The sequence below is a fragment of the Notamacropus eugenii genome, chromosome 4, assembly GCF_028372415.1.
Source record: "Notamacropus eugenii isolate mMacEug1 chromosome 4, mMacEug1.pri_v2, whole genome shotgun sequence".
NCBI lineage: Eukaryota > Metazoa > Chordata > Mammalia > Diprotodontia > Macropodidae > Notamacropus > Notamacropus eugenii.
In genome coordinates, this window is record NC_092875.1 from 13,866,758 (window position 1) to 13,891,634 (window position 24,877).

General features: G+C 50.7%; 1 protein-coding gene across 4 annotated transcripts in view; it reads right to left on the reverse strand.

Moving 5' to 3' along the window:
* LIMK2 (LIM domain kinase 2) overlaps window positions 1-24,877 on the reverse strand; it is a 64,593-nt gene that overhangs the window by 9,056 nt on the left and 30,660 nt on the right. For 2 of the 4 annotated variants that reach the window (XR_011965239.1, XM_072599889.1), the window contains exons 3-10: window positions 12,164-12,299; window positions 8,950-9,059; window positions 8,390-8,578; window positions 7,925-8,030; window positions 7,102-7,298; window positions 4,390-4,576; window positions 3,191-3,277; window positions 528-659 (exon numbers count right to left, since the gene is read on the reverse strand). Coding sequence is in view for 3 of the 4 variants with exons in the window: in XM_072599889.1 (XP_072455990.1) it covers window positions 528-659; window positions 3,191-3,277; window positions 4,390-4,576; window positions 7,102-7,298; window positions 7,925-8,030; window positions 8,390-8,578; window positions 8,950-9,059; window positions 12,164-12,299 (1,144 nt within the window). In the remaining variant the exon portion in view is untranslated. Of the gene's footprint in view, window positions 1-527; window positions 660-3,190; window positions 3,278-4,389; window positions 4,577-7,101; window positions 7,299-7,924; window positions 8,031-8,389; window positions 8,579-8,949; window positions 9,060-12,163; window positions 12,300-20,298; window positions 20,529-24,877 lie in introns of those variants that run through there. The other 2 variants (XM_072599890.1, XM_072599892.1) reach the window with 2 other exon arrangements.

The following is a 24,877-nucleotide window of genomic DNA, read 5'->3' on the forward strand; positions in this document are numbered from 1 at the left end:
ACTAGGGGTGTGGACTTGGGAATCAGTCTTTCTACCACCCAAGTGCTTCTGGCTGGAGGGAAGGGAAGCTGCTCAGTGACCATCTAGCCCAACCGTTATTTTTGTAGGTGAGAGAGCTGAAGACCACGGGCAGGAAAGGGCTTAAGATTCTCAGATCAGGCCATCTCAACCCTCCTCATTTGACAGATGAGGAAACTAAGGCCCCAAGTGGGCAAGGAACACCATCATGATTATCTAGCCTCAGTGACAGAGAGGGACCTCGTACCCACAAGGCTCTCTCTACTACACTGGTACTTAGTTATAAACTGACTAGTTTTCCATCAGTGTTAATGAGCCTGGAATTGAACCTCTGACTGCAAACCCAGTGTTCTGTCCACCACACATGCTCTGGGCACCCAATGCCTGTGAGGACCCACCCCAAAGACAGGGCCATGCTCCTTGCTGATGATGCGAGCTAACATAAGGAGCCTGTTGGAAGGCCACCCATTGGGAGCCCACCCATTGGGACCCCGTCCCTCCACACTGACCACACTGCGCAGGAAGTCCTTCAGGGTGCCCCCCTCGATGTATTCTGTCAGCAGGTTCAGCTTCCTGTCCTTGTAGAGGACCCCAATAAACTTCAGCACATTGGGATGGTCCAGGCTCCTCATGACTTTCACCTGGGAGGCAAGAGAGCATTACTGCTGTGAGGCCTTGTCAGGCACAGAGCAGAGAACAGGCACCCTTCCGCCTCTAGGGCATTAGACACTGAGCAGCTTGACAGACAAAAAAAAACCAAGGCAGAGTGTCAGAGTAAGCTCATTCTGTCCAAGGGACTCACGAGTTGGCATCTGTATAATCATCCTGTCTATTGTTCGAGAAGTTCTAGGTTCTTTGCCCTTGAGGAGGGACAGACAGCTCTCCACAAACATTTCTCTAGAGCCCCAAGACTGAGACTTCGGAGGTCAGGCAGGCAGTCATCAACAACATTTAATCAAGTGCTTGTTACGTACCAGGCACTGGGCTAAACAGTGGGGAATTAAAGGAAAGCAGAAGCCAGCCCATGCTCAGAAGGAAGCTGAGTCTACCAGGAGACAGCATGTGAACACTGAGAGGCTGGACAGATAGGAGGGGCCTGGAGACGGGTGGTTGTAAAAGCCACACTGGAAGTGACGGGGAGTCACTGGCATTGACTGAACGAAAGTGAGGGTGGGGAGGAGGGGCACACATGGTCAGACTGGCCTTCTAGGAGTGGAGGAGAGAACTGAGGCAGGGAGACCCTCCCCCCCTGGGGGCTACTGTAATAATCCAGGGGTGAGGGCCTACACTTCGGTGCTGGTAGTGTCCCAGGAAGAGAGGAAGGAAAGGAAGGAAGGAGGCTGAGGAAGCATCTATTAAGTCCCTACAGGCACTGTGCTAAGCACGTTACAGTGATTCATGGGTAGGTAGGAGCTGTTAGAGTCAGGCCAGATTTGAGCTCTAATCTCCCTGATTCCAGGCCTGTAGCTCTACCCACTGCTCCAGCTCCTCCATGACACGTGACAAAGGTAGAATGGACAGGCTCTGGGTGAGAGACAGCGAGGACTGGAGGAGGCCTCCTGGGCCAGCGCCTGAGCCTCTGGGGGGTGGGCAGGGGACATGCTAAGAAGCTCCTTTTGGACACACTGGATTTAAGATGTCTACCGGACATTTCTATACTATAACAATCATCTCTATATTGGTGATTAGCAGAGGTATCTGCCCAGTCTGGGCCTCCTGATTGACCTCTAGTGTAGTCGTACCTCCACCATCGCCACTTGAACATTTCCAACTAGATCTGAAATTCAACATGTCCCAAACGAATTCTTCCTTTCCCCCAAACTCTCCCCAAAACTTTTCTGTTACAGTCAAGGGCACCATCATGATCCCAGGCACCTGCTGGCCACCTATGGGTCATCTGGACACCCCTGTCACCCGCTCTATCTAATCAGCTGCCAAGTCTGGCCATTTCTGCCTCCATAACATCTCTCTGCTGCAGCCCCTTCTCTCCTTTTGGTGCTGAGGTGCAGGCCCTCACCTCCTCACACCTGGATCTCAAATCCACCCCTGCTCAGCTGCCAAAGTCATCTTTCTGAAGTGAGGGTTCTTATTCAGTCAGCTCCCTCTCACCTCTAGGATCAAATAGGAAACATTTGGTTTGGCCTGTGAAGCCCTTTTCCCACTTTATGTCATCACGGCTGGTGTGCTGGGGTCCCTTGACACTAGCACTCCTGCTGGTCCTAGAGCCAGACCCCTCCTCCCTCAGCCCCAGGTCTCTGCTCCAGGAGGTTCCCCCAGCTGTCTTCAAGCCTGGGGGTGCTCCCTCCTTTCTGTCTCAGTGAAGGTCCTGCCTTTCCTATCCCCCTCCTGCTGGCACCTTCTTGCCTGTAGCTGTCCTGCTGGACTAGAGTCCGCTGAGGGGAGGGCCAGCCTTCTGCCTTTGTGGCACACATCAGATTGTTGGTAACTGGTCTGCTGCCCCGTCTCCATAGCACTACATCTGGGCCCTCTCTGTACTCACCACCACCTCCTTCAGCCTCCTAATTTGGCTTCTGCTTATTTCCTTCAATCCATCTTTCAATCAACAAGCATTTATTTAGCAACTACTGTATGCAAGGTGTTAAGCTAGCTGTTGGGGGTCACAAATCAAAATGAAACAGTCCCTGCCCTGCAGGTGCTCCAGGTTTACTTGGGAAGACAACATCTGCACAGAGAGGTACCCACAAACACAAGTCGAGGGCACCAGCAGCTGGGGATGGGGCAGGAAAGGCCTCCTACAAGAGGCCCCACTCGCACCTAGGAAACAAGGGTCTGAGGGAGAAGGGAGCAGGTTCCAGGCCTGGCAAAGTGCCTGGACAATGGCCTGGAGAAGGAACTGGAAGGCCTCTGGACCCCACAGTGAGTCAGGCAGGACAGCAGAGAGCAGGCACTGGCCCTGGGGGTAGGCTGGTTATCAGGGCTCTCTCCCTCTTTCAATCTGTTTGCGTTTGTCACAGCATCATAGGCCTGGGGCTGAAAGGGGGCCTGTCCATGAGCTATAGCCCTCAGGGTAAGGGCTATTTCTTTAGTACCTCAGCCTTGCACACAGTTGGCACTTAAATACTACCCTAAAGAGGGTCATTTCTGTCCTGCTCTTAGAATAGTTGGTTTTTAGAAGAGGAGCAAAGGTGGACTGTTGTTAGGGGCTCCATACCTCCGTTAGGAAAGTTTTCTGGGTCTCCTCATCACACCGGATTAACTCCTTCATGACCATGACCTTGCCCGTAGCCTTGTGTGTCACCTGTTGGAAGATGGAGGGGATCACCAGAGGAGTAGGCACAGACAACCCCGGGGAGCTCCCTAAGTGGGGCTTCTTGAGCTGGCTGGGCAGAAACACTGTGGCCAAGGGCCTTGGGGCTCTAAGCCAAGGCCTCCCAGGCTCTGAGTGAGAGGAGAACAAGTGAGTGTGCACACATATCCAGAGCCAGCACGCAGGGAAGTCTGGGGGCTCATCAGGGAATATACATTTCTTCCTGAAGAACTGGTTTCACATAGAACACCAGGAACCAGAAAAGGGAAATGGGAAGCAAGACAGGGCAGAGCGAGAAAATCCATGAAGTGCCAAGACAAAGAGGGGTGCCAGTCACTGGAGACTCAGAAGTATTTGGGGCAGGGTCTGCAGGATAGTCAGGAACTGAGAGCCAAGGGGTTGAGGAGACGCCATGCTTGCCTCTCCCTCCCTTCTCTGGGGACAAGATGCACGGAAGAGACGGGGAATGCTTACCTGGCCCCACCTCCCATCTATGTGCAGAAAGGGAGGAGGAGAGAAAAAAGCGTTAGTTACCTAGGCTGCCAGCTGTTCCAGGGCAGGACCCATGTCTCACCTCCCATGGCCCCTCCAGAACAAGTGTTTAAAAAGTAATTGCTGATTTAATAGAGAGGCGATCAGTGAGACCCAGACTCTAAAGCTGCCCTTGGGCTTCCCTGGGCACTAGAGCCAGATGGGATGTGGGCACTCCCATTTCTAAGTGCTCCATGAGCCTAAGTGGGGATTCACTAGCTGGACACATAAGGTTGAGAGAAATAAGAAAACCTTGTGTGAGGACAAGTATTTGGATGAGAATGAAGAGTTAGAAGCTCCAGCCCTACCCCACCATGTCACCTCCCAGCAGCCTTTCCTTTCTCCCTCCTCCAACCTGCTCTTCATAGCCCTGGGGGGTCACAGATCTGCTCGAGTTACTTCTTCATGGCTGCACTTGGCATGGAAGGTGCCACACTCTGCCTCCCAAGCCTGCGGGCACACTGCTCCTCTCTCGTTGCAGCTGCACACACAGCATTGGTTGATTACTGGGCTCACTGCACGTTGGCTTAACTGAACTGAACACAGTCCACTGACCTAATGCGCGTCCTCACCTTGATGGCCTGTCCAAAGAAGCCCTTCCCCAGGACCTCTCCGTGGGTCAGGTCACAGGGCCGGAAGATCTGCTGAGAATAACTGCTAGAGCAGCGCAGGGATTCGGAGCGGCTGATGTCTCGGCTGAGCAGCAGAGGCTCCTTGGGGGAGCAGGGGCCCGGGGACTTGGAAATACTGTTACTGCGCCTGGGGAAGGATGACCAGTGGGACAAGGTTAGGGCCTTGGCAGGCAGGGCATGTGCTAGGAAAACCACTGGAAAGACCCTGGGGCCACAGGTCAGCAGACCAGGACTCTGGACTGCCCACCAATAGTCCTGATGTCAATCAGAGCAGCACGCTGTTCTGGGGGGGATGGGGGTGGCTGGGAGGGAGGTGGGGCTGGGGTGGAGATTCTCCTTCTGGAGATCTCCAAGCAGGGGTGGATGAAGTACAGATGGTAAAGCAGGGACTGAGCCCCAGGGGGTCTCTGCCAAAGTGGTAAAGGGCTCCCCGTGGGTCCCTGACCCCTTCCCAACATCCAGTACATCCACTCTTGCTACCAATCACTTCTTTCCCTGCTGTTCTCAAACACACTCAAGTCTGTCCCACCCTTAAAGAGCCTCTGCCAGACCCAGCATCCCCTGCAGCCTTTGTCAGAGCCCTCTCCTCAGCCAAGTTCCTGGGCCCAGCTGTCTACATCGTCTGGCCTCACAATCTGGCTTCTAACCTCCACACTTACCTGAATCTGCCCAGTCTGCCAGCCTCTTCTCCATCCTCAGTCCTATCAGATTATCAGACACAGAAGACCATCCTCTCTCTCCTCTGGGCTTTCACAACACCCTTCTCTCCTGGTTCTCCCCTAACTCAAGGGCTCCCTTCAGCTGTATCCTCTTCTTGGCTCTCATGGGTTTAACAATCATCTTTATACACATTCCTCACACGTCTGTCTCTCCCTTTTCCCTCCTGACCTTCAGTCCTGAATCACTAATTGCCCCTAAGACACCTCAAACTCAGCAGGTCTAAAACAGAATTCTTCTTTCTGGTCAAACCCTTCCCTTGTCCACATTTCCTCCTTTCTACCAATGGCCCTGCCATGATTCCAGCCTCCAGGGCCTGTTAGTTTGGCATCTCTGGTAACTCATCTTCTCCATCCCCCATATCCAGTCAAAACCCAACTCTTTCAGTTTCTAACTTCCCAGCACTTTCTAGCATGCTATCCCTTCTCTCTCCCTACCTAGCTCCCCCTTCTTTCAGGCCTCCATTGCCTTTCACTGAAATTGTTCCAGCAGGGAGAGCAATTTGGAACTATGCCCAAAGGGCTACAAAAATGTACATACCCTTGGCTCAGTAATACCACTTCTAGGGCTGTACCCAAAGAGATCATAAAAATGGGAGAGGGTCACACATGTACAAAAATATTTGTAGCAGCTCTCTGTGGTGGCCTAGAACTGGAAATTGAGGGGATGCCCATCCACTGGGGAATGGCTGAACAAACTGTGGCTTATGAATGTAATGGAATACTATTGTGCTGTAAGAAATGATGAGCAGGTGGACTTTGGGAAAATCTGGAAAGACTGATATGAACTGATTCTGAGTGAAGTGAGCAGAACCAGGACAACATTGTACACAGTAACAGCCACAGCGCAGTGTACAGGGGCTGATTTGGATAGACACAGCCCTTCACAGCAATGCAAGGACCTAAAACATTTCCAAATGTCTTAAACATCCAGAGAAAGAAGTATGGAGTCGGACTGCAGAATGAAGCAGATTCTTTTCTCCTTTGTTATGTTTCATTTTTCTCATAGTTTCTCCTATTCGCTATAATTCTTCTATGTGACTTATGTGAAAATTTTTAATAGGAATGTATGTGTAGAGCCCAGATCAGATTGCATGCCATCTTGGGGAGAGAGGGGAAGAACAATTTAAAACTTATGGAAGTGAATGTTGAAAACAGAAAATAAAGAAATTATTTGTATTTTAAAAAATTATTCTAGCAGCTTCCTCCTGCTTGATCTCCCTCCTGTCCACCCACCACACTACTACCAAAGGCATTTCCACAAGCTCAGATCTCATTCAAGCGGTTCCCTCTGGCCTCTGAGATGAAATGCCTTTTGTTACCTTTCAGAGCCTTTCCTCATAGTCTCATGGGTCACTGTTCTCCCCCACCCCCCTGCCCTCTGGGATCCAGCCAAACTGGCCCCCTCTGCTCCTCATCTCTGTAATGGCCATGCTTCCTGTCCTCACCTTTATACCCAAGGGTCCCTCTCTTTTCTTCCAAGTTGTAGATCAAGCATCATCTTGGTGAAGCCTGGTTTCTCCCTCCGTCCTAAATGACTTTGTATTTAGCTATTTTGTATGTACTTGTGCTTATTCACTTTTTAGGTGCATCCTGTTGTCACCCCCAGTAGCCTTCGTCAGCTCTGTGCAAGAAGGGATTGTTTCCTTCCTGGGCTTGTATCCTGGCACAGTGCCGGGAATAATCAGTAATACTTACTAATTGTTTGTCAATTAAAGAGTCTGACCAGACGGCCAACGAGGCTCCTTCACTATCTTTCCAACTCTCTCAGTCTGTGCATGTCCTGTCTAGAAGGCTCCTCACACCCAGACTCTGCCTAGTCAAGCCTGACCGCTACTCAGGGAGCCCCGCTAAGCAGGCCATTACCATGCTTCTAGAAGCAAGACTGGAGAAAGGCCTTGCACAGTGCAGAGGCAGGGGAGACGCAGGGCCACACCTGAGAGATCGCCTTCGCAGTGTCCCATCCAGGTTCTCCTTAACGTCCAGAGTGCTCCTGGCATGAGGGACCCCAACAGGCTTCATGTGGGGGGAGAGCCGGGAGTCTAACTGGAGGTGATCCAGCCGCTGGAAGACGGGGTCATGCTCAATCAACAGTTGAAGGGTCTGGCTTGTCTTCCCAATCATGTCCTCCACCTGAAGGTGAAAGCAGAATGAGCCACGGGCTTCCAGAGAGGATCCCCTCTCCTCACCTTCTCCCATCCTCTTCCTCTTCCTCTTCCGTAGCTGAGCAGGCTACAAGGAGGCAACCCTCTGACTGATGACTGTGGTTCTCTTGTGGATGGTTTCCATTCTCAGAGCGGGCTTTTTGCTTGGTCTCATAGCAGCTAACCCTGCACTATCTAAACAGGCTTCCTAATGGCCTCTTCTCTCCTTTACCTTGCTTAGTCAAGTGGAAGCAGGAAATCATCAGTGTCTCAAGAGGAGAATCATAGGACATTAGAACTGGGAGAGACTCTAGAGATCATCTAGGTCTCTATTTTACAAGTAAGGAAACTAAGGCCCACAGAGAGAAAGTGCATGCCCAGGGTCACAAGTGTCCAAACCCCTGTGTTCAGGGTCTACAAGCCACCATGCTGCCTCACTCTGCTCCCCCCATCTCATTACCAAGTCCAGAAAGGCTGGGGGGGGGTGGTGGTGGTGGTAAGGAGAAGGAGGATGGACCAGGGAAAGACAGGCAAGCTTGGAAGATTTGGACCCACTCCTTCTCCTTAAGTCAGCCAATTATTTTCTAGACACAGGGGAAGGCACCAGACTCATACCTCTTCTACCCGCAGGGTTCGAACAGGGGTCCCATTGATTTCCAGAATCCGATCCCCTGGGTGGATGGCATTTCGGATGTCAGGGCTGATGTGCATTCGGCTGACCCTAAACAGACAGAAATGCAATGGGAGAAGAGGTCAGGGCAAAGTGGTCCTTGGACCAATTCATGTAGATGCTGATTCAAGAGGGGCTTCCTTTGTGCAGACTCACAGATGCCTGGACATTTCTTTCCCCCTCTCTCGGGACAGCACAACCTGCCTACCTGTAGGATGACTGATCCAACAATTTGGGCCTCTGGCCCCATTTCACCTTTCCCAAGTCTAAGGCCTAGGGCTAGTGGACACACAGAAGGGGAAGGCAAGGAGGGTAGCTATAGGGAAGGATTCCATATCAGGCAGGTGCTGGGGACGGCCTGGGGCTCTGAAAGGCTCCAGGCCCACCTCAGTACAGTCTTGGCTACTCACTCATTCACTTGTACAGTAGTGGCATAGTCAGAGCAGCCACTCTCAATGGACACAGAGAAGCCTCTCTTGCCATCAGTGGTGGCTGGCATGGAGATGAGAGTGACGGAATACGGTAGCTGGTCATGGGCAGAGTCCGTGGACAGCCTCTCAAACATGGGCGTAAGTACCTCCTCATTGTAGCACTTGCCACTACACAGACAAGACAACCTATAAGCTGACTTCTTACTCCCTCCAAACCAGCCCTGCCAATCCCCATCCCCATCACTCCTTTTCAGTGACCTAGACCCTAAATGATGCTGAAAGGTCCCACACAACACTCAGGTGCTCTGCCACCTCTGGATCCAGGCCTCTTGGCAGAGGTGGGCTGGAGGGTAATAGTGTTAGTACAACCAAGTCATTTCATGTCGATGTTCTCAATTTATTCTTAAAACAATTCCTTGAGGTAGGCAGGTCATTTTAGAGATGAGTAAGTGGGTTGGGGCTTGTGAAAATGCCATCTCCCCCAACCCAGATTCTTTGTGGGGTACAAGGACAAGGAGCATCATCTGCCATCACTTTACCAGTAGAGAGTGGAATGCTGAACCAGGGCATACGCATCTCCATCTTCAATGATCACCTTGCAGCTCATGCAGGCAAAGCATTCTGGGTGATACTTGTATTCTCCAGCTACCTATGTGGGAAGGAAGGGAGATGTGAGAGGTCTCCTTCTATCCAGGACACCTGATGGTTCCCAATGTCTTAGTGCTAAGAAGAGCCTCACTATAATCTGAATGCTTGGCACACTGACTTTTGGGGAGTGGGCCCAGCAGCAGAGCAGGGCAGGACATGCCTCATTATAGCACACGGATGCTGAACGACATTCCTGCCCACTCACCAAAGGGGTTCTGGATCAAACAGGGGAAATATCTACATCCTTCTATTGAGTCCCCCAGTCTCAGCAGGCAGGGGCCTCAGAGGCATTGGGCAAGAAGTCAGCCTCTGGTCTCTGATAGGAACTGCCCACCAAGGAAGTCCTTCAGGATCAAATGCAGGGTGTCCCAAAAGTCTCAGTGCAGTTAAAAGCAACTAAAGCTTAAAGCCCCATCCAAACATCTCTGGCTTCTGGGGCACACTGCTCGGCTGTCACCCCCATCACCTCACCTCCATCCCAACCACGCCATCTCACTGCCTTTGCATTGGCTGTCCCTCATGCTTGGCAGGCCTTCCCCCTCTTCACCCCTGCCTCAGGAAGCACCTCAGGCACCTTCTTCTGCCTAGAGTCTTTCCTGTTCTCTGATACTCACCCAACTACTGCTCTTTCTCTCCCTGCCCCCTCCCCCAGCTACCTGGCCTTTTCCTGTTTTGAAGTGTGTGTGTGTGTGTGTGTGTGTGTGTGTGTGTGTGTGTGTGTGTGTGTGTGTGTGTGTGTGTGTGTGTATCCTTGCTTTCTTCCCTGTGAGCTTCCTAGGAGGGGGTCTGTTTCTTTCTTATTGCCCCATCACTCCCAGGGTCTAAAAGGTCAAGGTCCCCCACTGCATCCTGGGCCATCTCCAGTCATCCCAATCCATATCAGGCCACAGGACCCAGAGGGCTCCAGAGGAGAGTGAGGTTGGTGACTCTGCACAGTCTTGCCTCACTTGCCTGTCACAGCATCACCTCCCTTACGTCATGGTCCTCTTTGAGAGTGAAGGACAAGCTACAACCACAACCCAGAGTCTAGCACAGTCCCTGGCACATGGTAGGGGCTTAATAAAGGCAGAAATTCTTTTCTACATCTTTCCATTTCCCCCAGGGCTCTTCCCACAGTCTTTACTTGAGGGTGAGCCATCAGACCCAGTCCACCCAGCCCCCACCATCTGGGCTAGCAAACCTACACCCAGAGGGGTGGCACAAAGGGCAGCCGCTTCCTTTTCCCCTCTGTACCCTGAAGCTGTCTCCACATTGCAAATGATCATCCTGACCCAATGGAGAAGACAAGAGCCCAGCAGAGAGAGCCCTGGCATCAGGGAAGCAAAGGACTTCAGTGTGGGGAGGGAGGCCCCTATGGCCTGGGAGCAGCAGAGTCCTTACTCAGGCCTTCTGGCTCTCCTGTTTCCCCACTCATCACCCTGGACTTGTGGAAGCCTGGGCAGAGGCCAAATGACCCTCTTGGGTCTCCACTTTCTCATTTGTAAAATGAAAGGACTGGACTAGATCAGTGGCTCTTCTAACCTTCTTGGTGTTATGGACCCTTCTCAGAAATCATATTTTTAAATATACAAAATAAACATCAAAGAATTGCAAAACCAATCAATTCTACTAAAACACAACTGTCAAAATATTAAAAGAAACAAGTTCCCGGGGTTAGGCGAAATCCTGGACCCTGGCTGCTTTAAAGTTTCCAAAATATTTTCTAAATATCACCTCATTACAACACTGTGAGGTAGGGAATATAGGTATCTATTTCCATTTTACAGAAGAGGAAACTGAGGCTTAGAGGTAAAAGTCACATACTGATTCCAAATCCAACACTCTCTCTATCCACTCTGTTACCTCTAGACCCACAACCCTAAGACTTAGCAGCTGGGACTTCCCTCACGGTGTGTGACACCCAGATCCTCTTCCCTTCCTGAGGTCATTAGCAAAGAATCCCAGAAACTCCAGAGCCCAGACCCTAGAGGAAGGCCAAGGGTCAGGAGCTGGGAATCTCCCTCGCAAAGGAAGCTGTATTCCCTTGTTGCACAGAATCTATTCTATGCCCTCTGAGCCCCACCAAGGCCCTGGCACTGCCAGGGGGCACTTCCCCAGAGTGGGGCAGTGAAGGGGGTAAGGCCTACAAACTGGCCAGCCAGTATACTGCACCAGAGCTGTAGCTACATGCTATGGTGCTAGCACTGGGGTGCCTGAACCCAGCTGGCTATCCTGGCCAGGCCCTACAGAGTGACTTCTCCCTTCCAGTCCCTGGCTTTGCAGGAAAGTCTGTTTCACCTTCCTAAACCAGGAGTTCCCGCCCAGGCAGTGACTGTGGCCTGGCAAGAAGGTAGTCCTGTGCCATCTGGTGACACCTGAAATCATGGAAAGCTCCTAGCAATGGGAGTCCCAAGAGGTCCCTCTCTGAGGAAATTCCCTTGAGCAGTGCCCACCTGCCTCACTGAGAGGGGAAATGCCTTTCTACTTTGTTCTCTTAGGAGGCCTCTGCCTGGTCCCCTCCAGGGATGGCCCAGCCTGTCCTCTACTAGCATGGTTCATCTGTGGAGGCTCCCCCAAGACCAGCACTGAATTCTGCCCTTGTCTTGGCCAGCTCAAAGCCTCTCCTTCCTCCCAGGCCCAGCTCAGCTATCCCTGATCTTCCCAGCTGAAGGTGACCTTGCCTTTCTCACTTAACTCCCATGGCTCCCTCCGTTGCCCCATCATGTTGATGTCTGTCCATGTCTTATCCTCCCTCAGAGTCCAAGCTCCTTGAGGTCAGAACTGTCATCATGACATTCAGGGATGGGGCTGTGCAGCTCCTTCTGAAAGCTTGCTCTGATTCCTCTCACCTTTTCACTTTCCACTTCTCTCTAAGCCCACTCTCTGTGACAGACGTGGCCCCTTTATGCCACTAGGCCTTGGGTCTTGGGGCTCCCCTTCGCTCTCAGGCCTTTTGGGGGTACCCCATAAGGCCCAGGCCCGTTTTTCCTTGGGGTACTTCCCTTGAGTGGGAGAAGCCCTAGGTGGCAGAAGGCTTGGGAAGGTGAGGAACATGTAAGCAATTGGAGAGAACTGTTCAACGTCCTACAGTCCAGGAGAGGACTAACGGAAGAAGTGAGTCCTTACCATGGCAGGTCCAGTCATGAGCAGCGAGCAGCCATGGCAGAATTCCCCAAACTTTCCCCAGTAATCCTTGTGGCAATAAAGCTTCCCATCCTTTTCATAGTACCAGTTGGTAAGAGGATCCTGACACTCCGAACACCTGAAAGAGAAGATCGAATACTGGGGACTCTGTGGAGGCCCCCACCCATGGGGGACTGCTCCTGGTTCAGGGATTGGTCATCATTACCCATATTTTCTCACCACACCCTGTGACAGGGCCAGCACTTGGATTCTTTCCATTTTCCAGCAGAGGAAACCGACCTTTGTCATGGCTACATGGGTAACACTAGCAGTGCCTGGCACACAGCAGGTCTTTGTTAAACGCCTGCTGATTGACTGACCAACTGAAATCCATCTTGGGTTTTCTGTCTCCATGTCCAGCATCTTTGGTGGAAAGACTGATTCCGTTCTCTCCAAGTCAAAGCTGAGAGAGAGAAAGGGTTGTGTCTAACGATTCCTCCTCAAAGGAGCCAGTGATGAGCCCTACATGGCCAGGCCACAGCTTCGGCTGTTCCCACCCATTCCAGCATGAGCCTTCATGCTGATCTCAGTTCACATTCAGCTTGTGGTCTATTCTAGTCCTTCAAGGGGCCAGCCCTCTCAGACCCTCTGTTCCCTTTACTCTCACACTTAGTGGTCTTGCACACAGTAGGCTCTTCATGAATGCATCCAGCCACCCAGTGAGTCCACATGGACCCGTCAGTAATCCAGCGTTGTGGCAAGTCCCAGGGGTAAGCACGGACTCTACTCTGTTCTACTCTTTATTCTCTGGCCCCCAGGAAGGAGGTCTCTCTAGACCTTAGGCTGATCCTTGGACCACACAAGTCTGAGACCGACTCAAGATCTTTCTAGCTTGCTAGAGACATGTGGTTTCCTGGCAGAGACTCCACAAAGCCTAGATCATCCTCATGCCAACAAAGAGGCATTGGATTAAAACTCTAGTGAAGAATTTTAGATAGCACAGAGGGAAAGAGAGCTAGAGAGGTCTACAGATATTCTTTGGGGGAGCCACAGACTCTTTGGGTAATCTGAGGAAACCTACAGATCCCTTCTCATAACATCTTAAATGCAAAAAATAATACATAAGATTATAAAGGAGACCAATTATATTAAAATGTAGTCATCGAGAGACTAAAAACTAAATCCAGGCCTTCCCTGGGTCATCTTCTGTCCCCCTTTCTGAAATTGCCCATTATCCTCTCCTCACATAGCAGCCTTTGGACGCCTATGCCATCTCCTGCACACAGGATCCTCATACTCCTTGATCCCTTCAAAGATCAGCTCCAAGGTTGGCTCCCAGAAGTGGCTCCTCCTGATCCCTCAGTCTGGTCTTTCCCTCCTCCCCACCCCTCAAAATAGGCTGTATCTCTTAGAATTTTATATTTACTTTTGTGGGCATACACTGTTTACCCCAAGAAGAACAGACTCTCCTCAAGGTGAGAGACAATTATTGTTTTGGGTTTGGCTCTCCAAAGCCAAACATGGTTTCTGGAACACAGTAGGTGTTTAATGAATGCTTTCTGAACTGAATTGACTTCATTTCTGTCACCATCAGGACCCATCCTTAGCATCTTCCACTGTGGCTGGGCTGTCATGAAAGCTCAGAACTGAGTCTGCTCTTCCCCTAGCTGGCACCTCCGTGGCACTTTCGGGTTTGCAGAGCTCTATAAATATGATCTCATTTGATCCTGAGATGAGGAAACTGAGGCAGACAGCAATGAACTGTCCTGGCCAGGGTCACACAGCTAGGAAGCATCTGGGGTGGGATTTGAACTCGGGTCTTCATGACTCTAGGCCTTGTATCCACTTTACCACCTGCCCCTTCTGCCCCTCAAACAGTCATCCAAACTGGAGAGACAGAGAGATATCTCACTGTGAGGGAAAACTCACAAAAGACAGCCCTCAGCAGAGAAAGTCCCCTCACATTGCCTTATATTTCCTTACTTCAGTGTGTGTGTCCATCCTTTGTTGCTGAAGAAGACTATGCCATCAGAGAAATGATGACATGACTCGCACTTGACTTTGTTTTGAGTGAGGGATAGCTGGCAGGTTACCAGTCTCACTTCTCCTCCAGAGCCATCTGAGTCCAGTGACCAGATACTCATCAGGATGACTGGAGATGACCCAGGATGAGGCAACTGGGGTTAAGTGACTTGCCCAAGGTCACACAACTAGTCTGAGGTGAGATTTGAACTCAGGTCCTCCTGACTCCTGCATTAGTGCTCTAGCCACTGCAGCACCTAGCTGCTGGATTTTACTACTGATGGCCCTAGCACAAGAAGTGTTTTAAGAGAAAGCATCAACAAAATGTAAGCGAGTCATACAGGGAGAGTCAAGGAAAATAGATGGACAACCCAACAGTCACACTGGTACCAGGAAAGTATCCAGTTAGAAAAAGGCCTCCTAAGGCAACTCTTAGGGTTAATAAAGATAAAAAGAGAACAGCCGCAATGAGTGCTAAGGGACTTAGTGCATACTGATGGAGCCCCTTTGAGCTGCTTCTCTGTGGGCAGCTTCAAGGACAGGCTGGTGGAACACCAGTCAGGAATATTACAGGAGAAATCCCTGTTCAGCTCCGGGCTGGTCTTGAAGGGATGTCCATGGTATACTATGCAAAGTGCTCTGAGTGGCCAGAACTCAAGGCTTGTGGTTCATGTGCTGTGGGATCTGATGGTCTAGCTGGGGAGAGAAAATATCCCTGAACCAGTTAAGTCCTAGTGAAAGACAGCCAAAGCCAAAGCTGAGTGATGCCTAACCTTCTAGCCTTATGTCCCATGATGCCCCTCCTAATCTCCTGATACCATTTCCCACTGGAATAAACCTCCTCTTCACCTATCCAAAATACTGCCTGCTGTTCAAGGCTCAAACCCAACTCCTTCACTGCTCCACCTCCCAGCCTTGGTTCTTACTGATCATTGTATATTGGAGTTGGAGGACCTGGCTTCAAAACTCAGATGTTACTGTTTGGATGACACAGGCAAATTACCTGGCCACAGCTTACTCTTCTGTAAAATGGCTTCTAAGATCCCTTTCCAACTTTCAGTCTCATGTAACCCTCTTATTTTCAGGAGAGAGAGGGGTCCACGTGACATGCTCATTAGAGGAGCCAGGCCAGAGGCCTGGGACCTGTCCCACCCTCCCAGTGGTATGTGTACAGGAGAGCCAGAGGGCAAGAGGAGAATGAGAACATGTCCTCCCCTCCACTGCCAATATCCTGCTTATGTTTGTGGTAAACTTCCCTGGTTGGGTGAGCCCAAGGCAGGGAGGGGTATCAGGGAGAGACGAGTACAGACAAGTAGAAGACGAGTCAGCTCATTCTGAAGAATGCCTGGTTAAGAGAGTGGCACATGGCGTCTGTATCGAATACTTGGAGGTGGCTCTACAAGATGGATGCCCTTAAAGTCCAGATAAATGGCCAAAGCTCTGACAGGCCAAGGAAGACTATGGGAGACAATTAGACAAGGGCCTACTAGCTCCCTCCTGTCCCAGAAGGCCTAGATAACTCGAAAGAAGGCCAGAAGAGTCTAAAGGGGAGTGTTATTCTACTTAAGTCTTATATGATGCCTGTCCAGACCCTGGCTATGTTCGCTCATTCAAACTAGCTAAGTCTTAGCAAGCCAGAAACATAGGAATCCTGGAAACGGATCATTGTTTCAATGGCTCCTCACCAGAAGGCTGGCTGGTCAACTGATAATGTAGCAAGGAAAACCTAACACCAAGAAGCAGATGCTACAGGGTTTAAATAAAGTGCATTAATAAAACAAGCAGGAAGGGAAAAGGGAAAGACAGAAAACCAAAGAAAAAGTTTCAAAAGGTTCAAGATCCGGCAGACAAAAATGCATGAGTCTTCTAAAATTGTGCAAGTCCCTCCTGGGGAGATGATACAATCCCATCTGTGGGCCTAGTATCAGAAGGAGAACCGCTCTCAGAGGAGGGGCGCCTGACCTTGCTGGGCCCCTTGTTTGCATACTGCATGTTTGTAAATGCACAAAATAAAACAGAAGAGGACTGTAAAAGAAGTCAGTTATATTGAAGTAGTTACCCAAAAAAGAAGCCTAAGTTGAAAGTCCCCAGTGAAGAAGGTTCACCCCAGAGGGCCGCTCACTGTGGACCCAGCCTCGGCAGGGCTAACAGGGCTCCTCCTGGCCAGTTGGCCTGGGTCAGAGTCTAGGCCTTGGCTGGGGCAACACAGTACCAATCAGTGTATTTCAAGCTGGCAAAGTGCTCAGCGTACATCATTTCACCTGACGCTCACCACAACCCCATGTGGTCCGTGCAGCCATCCTCCTCCTCCTCTCTGTACAGATGTTTGTGAAACACATTGAGAGAAGTGAGGAGGCTTGTCCAGAGTCACCCAGACTCGCACTGAGGCCACTGACTCTAAGGCCACTATCCACACCACCCCCTGAGCGGGGCAGGAGATTATCCCAAAAGAACTGCCTTCCCTCTGGCAACAACTATCCTGCATCTACCATGAGTGCCCAGGACTGGGCTCTAGAGCAGCACAAGACAGGGGCACGATCCTTAGAACATTCCTAAAGGCCTGACGTTCTTCTCAATGCCAGACCTCAAGGTCCTAGAAAAATCAGAATTCAGCAGGAATGGAAGTGAAGAATGTCCCAGTACAAATCCACTGGGGGGGGAAGGGGAATTCCTGGGACTTCATTCCCCAGAGCAAAACAGGCAGGAGTTTTTTCCCTTTGGGTTCTAAGAGAATGAAAGATGGACCTCAGAAGTTAAGATTTCCCTAATACTAAACAGCTTTCCTTAGAAGAATCTAGTGAAGTGGGTCACATAAAAGTGTTATTATTGACCTCTTGGAGATGAGGAAGCTGAGAAGTCATGTGACTTGCTCAAGGTCACACAAATCTTAGTTTGCTAGCTCTGGACTGAAGGTTCAACTCTCTCATTTCCAGATGCAGGAAACTGAGCTCAGAAAGCTGGAACAAGCTGCCTCTGGCTGGCCTTGCAGAGCCAGATGGGCTGCTTCCTCAGCCATCTTCCCTCCCAATTGCTGCTGAACAAGGGAACACCAACCAGATCCTGGGCTCAGCTTGTGGGGGATCCCTGGGGTGAATTCCAGTGGTCAGGTGACAAATCCTGCTTTGTGAATAATGGTCTAATTTGGGTTTTGTTCTTCAACCAAGGCACAGTTCGTAATTACACCAACAGCCCAGTGCAAATGGTTTTATGGGGGGGATGGGGTGAGACATCCAGCTATCTGGAGTAGAGACCAGAGTTAGCCAAACAGGGTAATTACATTCCTTAGGATGGAAGTACCGCCCCATCCCAGTCTGGCCCCCGGAATCTGGGTGCATCATTCCAGGGGCTATCCCAGCACTGAGGCTCCAGTATAGGCCCTGGGACTTACTGGCAACAGCTCCAGGGGAAGGGGGCCCATGCACCCCAGCTTAGATAGCCTTCGATGGAGCAGAGGGTCACTCTCCTCAACTCCCACCCCCTGAGGCCTGAGGAATTCAACAAAGTTCTGGTCTAGGGCTTTAGGGTGGGGGAGTGGATAGGCCAGGCCTAACTATCTTGGGCTTCCCAGCTGGACAAACAGAAAGCCTGGGAACACAAGGACAGCCAGATGCCATTGAGGGTCATCACACTGAACCCAAATGTTCCGGTTTTGAGCTCTCTGGCCCAGGGAGCTAAGCTTCAAATTCACTTTGGTCTGAGGAAGGGCCAACCTTGAGAGAGCCACAGATCCCATGGGACACCACATTCCTGAGCTCTAAGAAGAAACACATGAAAACTTCTAGTGAATGAGCAATTCCCCCATCCCATTCTCCAAAATGAAGATACACGTGAATGATCATTACATCACAAGATCTAATACTATTTTATGACTTGCAAAACATTTCCTAATATCTATCTGCTTCAAGCTACTGTAAAACAGGGACAAAAATGGCCCCCATACCTCCCAGGCCAACTGTGAGGATTAAATGAAGAAACGTTTGTGAAGCACTTTACAACTTGTTAGTGCTTGGGGAACACTCCCCATCATTTTGATAACCCTGTGAGGCAAGGGGAAGGGAGACTAGGAAGCCACCTATGACTACAGCCAGGAAGGGACTGCCCTGGGAGAGGATCAAGGGCATTCTTGGAAGTCATTTAGCCCAATCCCCTCATTTTACAGAAAGGAAACTGAGGCCTGGGGAGGAAATGTGCTTGGAAGAACTACAGAGTCAGAATCGGCAGCTTTCCTAATTAAAGGCTGTTTCATTGGGGACAAGCAAGAGATTTTGAAATCAGAGACCCCTAAACCTAAGCTACCAACTCCTTAACATCCAGCTCCTTTCGGTCCCTGGGACAAAACCTGTCCTCACAAGCTACTTACAAACATTTCTTCTAGGAACTTCCTCTCCAGAGAGTATCCTGCCTGGATCAACAGACACAGACACATTCAGTCTATCAGTCACTTAGAGGTACTATCAGCAAGGCCAAACCTCCATCGGCTACCCCTGATCAAACAAGGACCAGGGAGAAAAATGGCAACCCTTTCCCTCCATGTCGAAAGGAGGCAAGGAAGAAAATAAGCATTTACTAAGCACCTACTGTGTGCTAAATGTATTATAATGTATTATATTATATGTATTGTATTATCAATGTATTATAAATTTTGTCTCATTTGATCCTCAAAACAACGCCGGGAGGTTCAGGTATTTTACAGATCAGGAAACTGAGGCAGACAGAAGTTAAGCGACTTGTCAGGGGTCACACAGCCAGCCAATGTCCAATGCTAGACTGGGGCTCAGGTCTTCCTGACCCCAGGCCCAGCTGCCTAGGCCAGAGAAGAAACAAGGGTGGGGGTGCGGGAACAAATGTCTAGGAATGGAGGCAGCCTGGAGAAACTGACAAAAGATCTGGATTTGGGATTTTGGAGCTGAATCTGCCCCTACTAACAGCATCTTCATCTGAGATCCCAGGATTCCCAAACCACAGAATTCCAAGAGAACCTGACTGGACATAGTTGCTGTTTTTGATTCAGAGTTTAACAAATGTTAAACATGTTGCCCTTTTCCTGAGGGCTCTCTCAGGCCCCAGGGTTGCCCCTCTTCACCTAGGATCTGAAGCTCCTACTAGTGCAGCTGGGAGAAGGTGACTTGGCCACCTGCAAGGAAGAGGCGTCCCCAACCTTCCCCAGAGTCTAAGGAAAACAAACCACACCCCAGCCAGGAACGGCTCCATTCAGAAGGCCCTAAGGGCCTGAAACCCCCTTCAGCAGCCTCAATTCAGAGATGGGTGGGGTGAGGTAAGGTGTAAACCAGAGAGGGAGGAAACAAGTCATACCTCATCCACTGCAAAACAGATCTGAACCCCTCCCTACCCAGAGCTCCAAACGAGGAGTCGCTCCCAATCTTTGGGGTCACTTCCCCATAAAACACCTAAGAAAGTGTGGGACTCCCTGCTGAGAACAATGGTGGGGGGGATGGGTAGGGGTATTACCTAAACCTTTCAGATATTCTAGAAATTGGCATCTAGAGTGTGAATGTGGAAATGTTGGTCTTAAATCCTGCTGGTCAAGGATCACGGCCTTGCCAAGGATTCTAATAGGCCACGAAGAGGGCCTGGCTTGGAAACCTCTAAGGAATGGGAATTCAGCCCTTTCCCCTCTGCCGACAAGTTTTCCCTCAGCCATGCCCACAGATAAGAGCTGGGCTCCGTGGTCGTGGAGGACAGCACCGGACTCGAGGCTGGGCTCTGCTACTACTTATCTGGGAGTCCTAGGGTAAGTGATGAACCCCTGCACATGGAAATCTAGGGCGCATTTCCTCCTCTAATCAGATTACCTCCGAGGTTCCAGGACCGGCTAGGAAGTGCTTGGGGCCTTGATGTGACCAAGGGCCAGCTCTGGAGGCTCCCGGCCAGACCAGCCGCAGGCCTGGCCACCCACATGCCCAAGCCAGGTAAAGGGCTCGGGCCTAGCAGGAGAGGCATCGGAGAGGCAGCTGGGCGGCCACCTGGGCGGCAGGCATGGGGGTGACCTGGGCCCACCAAGCCGGCCCCCGAGGGCCTGTGCCCCTTCCCCGGCCCAGTTCCCAGTCTGCCCACCCCTGCCCACAGGCTGGAGAAAGGCACCGGCGGCCACTCACCGAAAAGGATCTCTGGAAGTGAAGTAAGCCGGCACGGACCAGTAAGCGCCCATCTCCAACACTGGCTCAGCAGGCTCGGGCTGGGCCAACCTGTCCTGGGCAGCTACATGGCACGTCCCGGCCCTCCCTCACCTCTGCCTCCGGGGCTCCGGGCCGCCCGGCGGGGGGCTCATGACCCCAAGCTGCCGCGCTGAGGGCCCCCCTCGCCCCCTCGGGAGGCGGAGGGCATTCTCTTCTGGGCAGAGGCTGGCTGTCAAGGGAGCGTTCTCCTCGGGCACCGCCCCCGAATCGGGGAGGGGGGCGGGCGGAGGAAGGGGCGGGGCCGCTCCCCAGGGAGGGGTGGGGGAGGCAGGGTCCGGGGCTGTGCAGAGACGCTGGGGCAGCCCCAGGGGGGAGGCGGGGCGGGGAGAGACAGCAGAGACAGACGGACGGAGCCGGAGCCGAGCCGGAGCCGAGCCGGGCCGGGAGCTGGAGTGAGTGTGGCGTGGCCAGGCCAGCCCAGCCCAGCCCAGCCCGGCCCAGCCCGGCCCAGCCCGGCCCAGCCCGGCGCAGCTGGCATGGGAATCCCGAGGCTCGCAAGACTTTTAGGAAAGCACCTACTATGTGCAAGGCACTGGGACGGCTGCAAAGGATCCAGAGAAAATGGGAAACGAGGGAGGAAAATACTGCGCTGTTTACCCCGGGCCCATTTCCCCCTCCCCCAGTTCGGTAGATTCTGAAGTCAAAGCCGCAGGAAGGTGTGGGAGTCAGGGGGTCACCATCACCGGCTGCACATTCTGTTCTCTGCCTTGAGCCTCAGTTTCCTCATTTGTAAAATGACTCATTTACAACTTGGATTGTACCTAAAGCTCCTGGAAACCTTGGACACCTCCGTAGGTGACAAGACTAACTCAGGTATCTCTAGTACTTTTAAATCTGCCAAACATCTCCCACTCCAAAAACAGCTGTGAAACTCCCAACGTACCCGTGAAGAGACCAGGGCTCCTGCAGGTAGGACGGTCAGGTCGAAACACGTCGCTCCAGCTCTCGGAGCTTAAACCCGAACCCCAAGACTCCTTGGGGAAATCTCCCTGCCTCAGTGACTCTGCGTTCCCATCAGCTCCGCACTTACCTGAGTTAGAGCAGAACACGAGTCCTCCTGCCCTTACTCACATGGCCCCTTCACCTTTAACTCCTAGCTTTACTTTCAAAATCCTGCCCGTTCCTCAAGGTTCTTCTCTTCCAGAAGCCTTCCCTCATCTTACCTAGGTGGCACAGTGGATTTAACTGACTGGCAGGTCTAGAGTCATGAAGACCTGAGTTCAAATTCAGTCTCAAAAAATGACTAGCTGTGTGGCCCTAGGCAAGTCACTGTAAAATGAAGGTAATAGCAGCACCTACCTCCCAGGGTTGTGGTGAGGATCAGACAAGATAATGTTTGTCAGCTTGTTTGTCCTTCCTTCTTGAAGAGGACCGGTGATATCACAAGGGCCATATTTTGACTTGCTCCTGAACTGGATTCAAGTGGTGGACCTCCCTCTCTCCTCCAGTCACTGAAGTCCAATAGGTGACGGTAACCTTGGCCTTCTAAATGAAGGTCTTTCCCAGGCCTCAGTTTGTCTGAGGCAACACCCACTCAGTGACTAAGGGTGGGGGAAAACTGAGAGAAAACACGGCTTAATTTACCTTCCACTGGGGAATGGCTAAACCAGTGGTGGAATGGGCATGTCCTAAAATAGGACTCTGCTGGATGAAACAAGGGGAGACAGTGACAGCCATTTATTAAGCACCTGCTATGTGCCACACACTCAGCTAAGCATTTTACAAATTATCACTTCATGAAATATGATGACTACGGAGAAGCCTGGGCAGATTTATATAAACCAACTGATGCAAAGTTGCAGAGTCAGCTCTGGGAATGGCAAGAACTGCCCTCACAAAACAGGACACATTTTACAGATGTTTTCTGTAGCTTGAGTCTGCCTGCCTTTTCTCTTTGCATTGACATCCTCACTAGTTCTGGTCAATGAGAATGGCCCCAGTACTCTGGGGTAGAAATGCCAAAGAGTATGTTTGCAGAGTGGGTGCCAACCAACCCCACCAGAGACCATCAGTGAGAATGAGTGGAGATGAACAGGCTGGTCTTAGCCAAAGTCACTCCACAAGCCTTGTCTTCCAGGTTTCTCTCCTATAATATCTGGGCCATTCACAATGATCTGTAAAGTGCACAAAGCAAGGCACATAATGTGGGGACTTAATGAAGTTAGTCCTTTACCTCCCTTCCCTCATCCCTGGACTCATTAAAATTAATCTTTCCCAAATTCTTTGTTTTAAGGGATTCCTTTCTGGGAAAAGGGAAGGGGAAGGGACACAGTAGGAAATTTGAGCATATAACAACAAAAGCTATTAATAAAATTTTTAAAAAATCTTTCCAGGCCTCCAGGGTGGAGTCCCTTTTGGCTCTAATATTTTATGCCTCTGTACCCCTTTTTTTGAGTGGACACATGGTATAAATAAAAGGATCCTTGGTTCCTGCAGACCCAGTACTGGTGACATTCGTATGAGGGTTACAAAGCATGTCACATATATGATCTCATGTGATCTGTACTTAGGTACTAGCCCCAGTGATTTTTTTAGCTCAATGACCATGTGAAAGTGATGCACTTCTCAAAATCTCAATTTACCGAGTCTTCTGTAAAATGGGAGTCGTAATAGATCCTAGCCTTTTATCAGCTATTAAGAAAGAACCTTACAATGCTAAAGTACACTCTTGTCACTATGCTGTCCTCATGGGGCAGTGGAGAGAGCCCTGCATTTTGGAGTCCAGGGCTCTGGGTTCAAATACCAGCTCCACAACCCTGGGCCTCTTTAGGCCAGTGTCCCTAGTGCTATGTTCTTAGGGCTCTTACCTCTGCACACAGATCTTCCACATTTCAATAGTTATCGGTGCCCATCTACTTCCCCTATGGATGGCAAGTTCCTTCAGAGTGGGGATTATGCCCCTTTCTCTTTGCACCCCCTCCTGTGTAGATGGATCAGTGCCTTGCACAGAGCAGGCAATCAGTAAATGTTTGATACATGGAGTAGCAGAAACGATATCTGACTGGAAATCAGGAGACCTGGTGAATCAAACTCTCAGGCCTCCATTGATCTGTTCCAAATAATTATGTTATGACAATAATTATGTTATTATCATCATCACTGAATAACAATCCCCCAACACAAAGCTGCTCCCATCTTTCTAAATACCAACATTCTCGCAGAGATGCTACATGGATGGGAATTATGGGACTCCACAATCTCTGAGAATACAAATGTTAGGCAACCCAAAGGGCAAAGGGGAGCTGTCTGGTGGACATGAGCAGACATATAATGCATCGATATTTTATTGCTGATGGCCCTAGCACAGGAAGGGCTTTAAGAGAGAACATCAAGGAAATGTAAGCAACTCATACTGGGAGAGTCAAGGAAAACAGATGGACAACCCAAGGGTCACGCTGGTACCAAGAAAGCATCCAGTTAGAAAAAGGCCTCTGGTGTGCTAAGGGCCTTTTAAAAAATGAGGAGGGGGGCAGGGAAAGGTTAGGGCACTGAAGAATCCCCCTACTGTCATCTGCACTGGTAGAGAAGACATCCCCAGATCATGAACATACAGACCCATTAAAGTGGACATTTTTATAATGCTTAAAGGGTATTCTGACTGTTGTCATCACTCGGTTGTGTCTGACCTGGTGACTCCATTGGGGGTCTATCTTAGCAAAGATACTAGAGTGGTTTGCCATTTCCTTTTCCAGTTCATTATTACAGATGAGGAAACTGAGGCAAATGGTGAAATGATTTGCCCAGGGCCACACAGCTAATAAGTGTCTAAGGCTGGATTTGAACTCAGATCTTCTTGACTCCTGGTCTAGCACTCTATCCACTAGCATCCTGATAACTTGCCACTAATTTGTCCATGTGCCCTGAGTGAAGCCTTACGATTGTCTGGGCCTCAGTTTCCTCATTGGTAAAATGAAGTGGTTGGGCTGGATAACCTTCAGCTCTAATACCCAGTGTTGATCAAACACAATGACCCAAGAGATCTCCCATACTCAGGGTTCTGGGAGAACTGAGGGGCACCCTTCACTGGAGATAACAGTAGGAGGTAGCCCAAGCTGGGCAGCAGCTAGTTTCCAGCTGAGAGGCAACAACTGTTCAATAAAGTATTTGCTCAACCCCCCTGTAATTTGATCCAAGGAAAGGGGTCCCCACTTTAGGTCTGGCATTAGTCAATTCCCTTTGCTGGTTCCATCAGAGCTATGGCCTCAGGCTCTCCGGGAGATCACCAAACAGCCCTTGCACTGAGTCTGTGAGTATAATGTCTCCTGACATCTCACACAGCTCCACTCCACCAGCCAGGCAGTGAGCTGGTGTCTAGGAATGCCTTCTTCCACAATTCCAGCTGTGTCTGAGGAGAAAGTCTGCAGGCTGCCTCAGGCTCTGGGACAAATCTCCAGCACAACCCAGACAGGAGAGAGACACAATGCCCAGGCAGAGAGGGAGAGAGGGCCCCTCTCCCCAACACCAGTGGAAACTCCCTCCCTCTCAAAGAGGACATCTT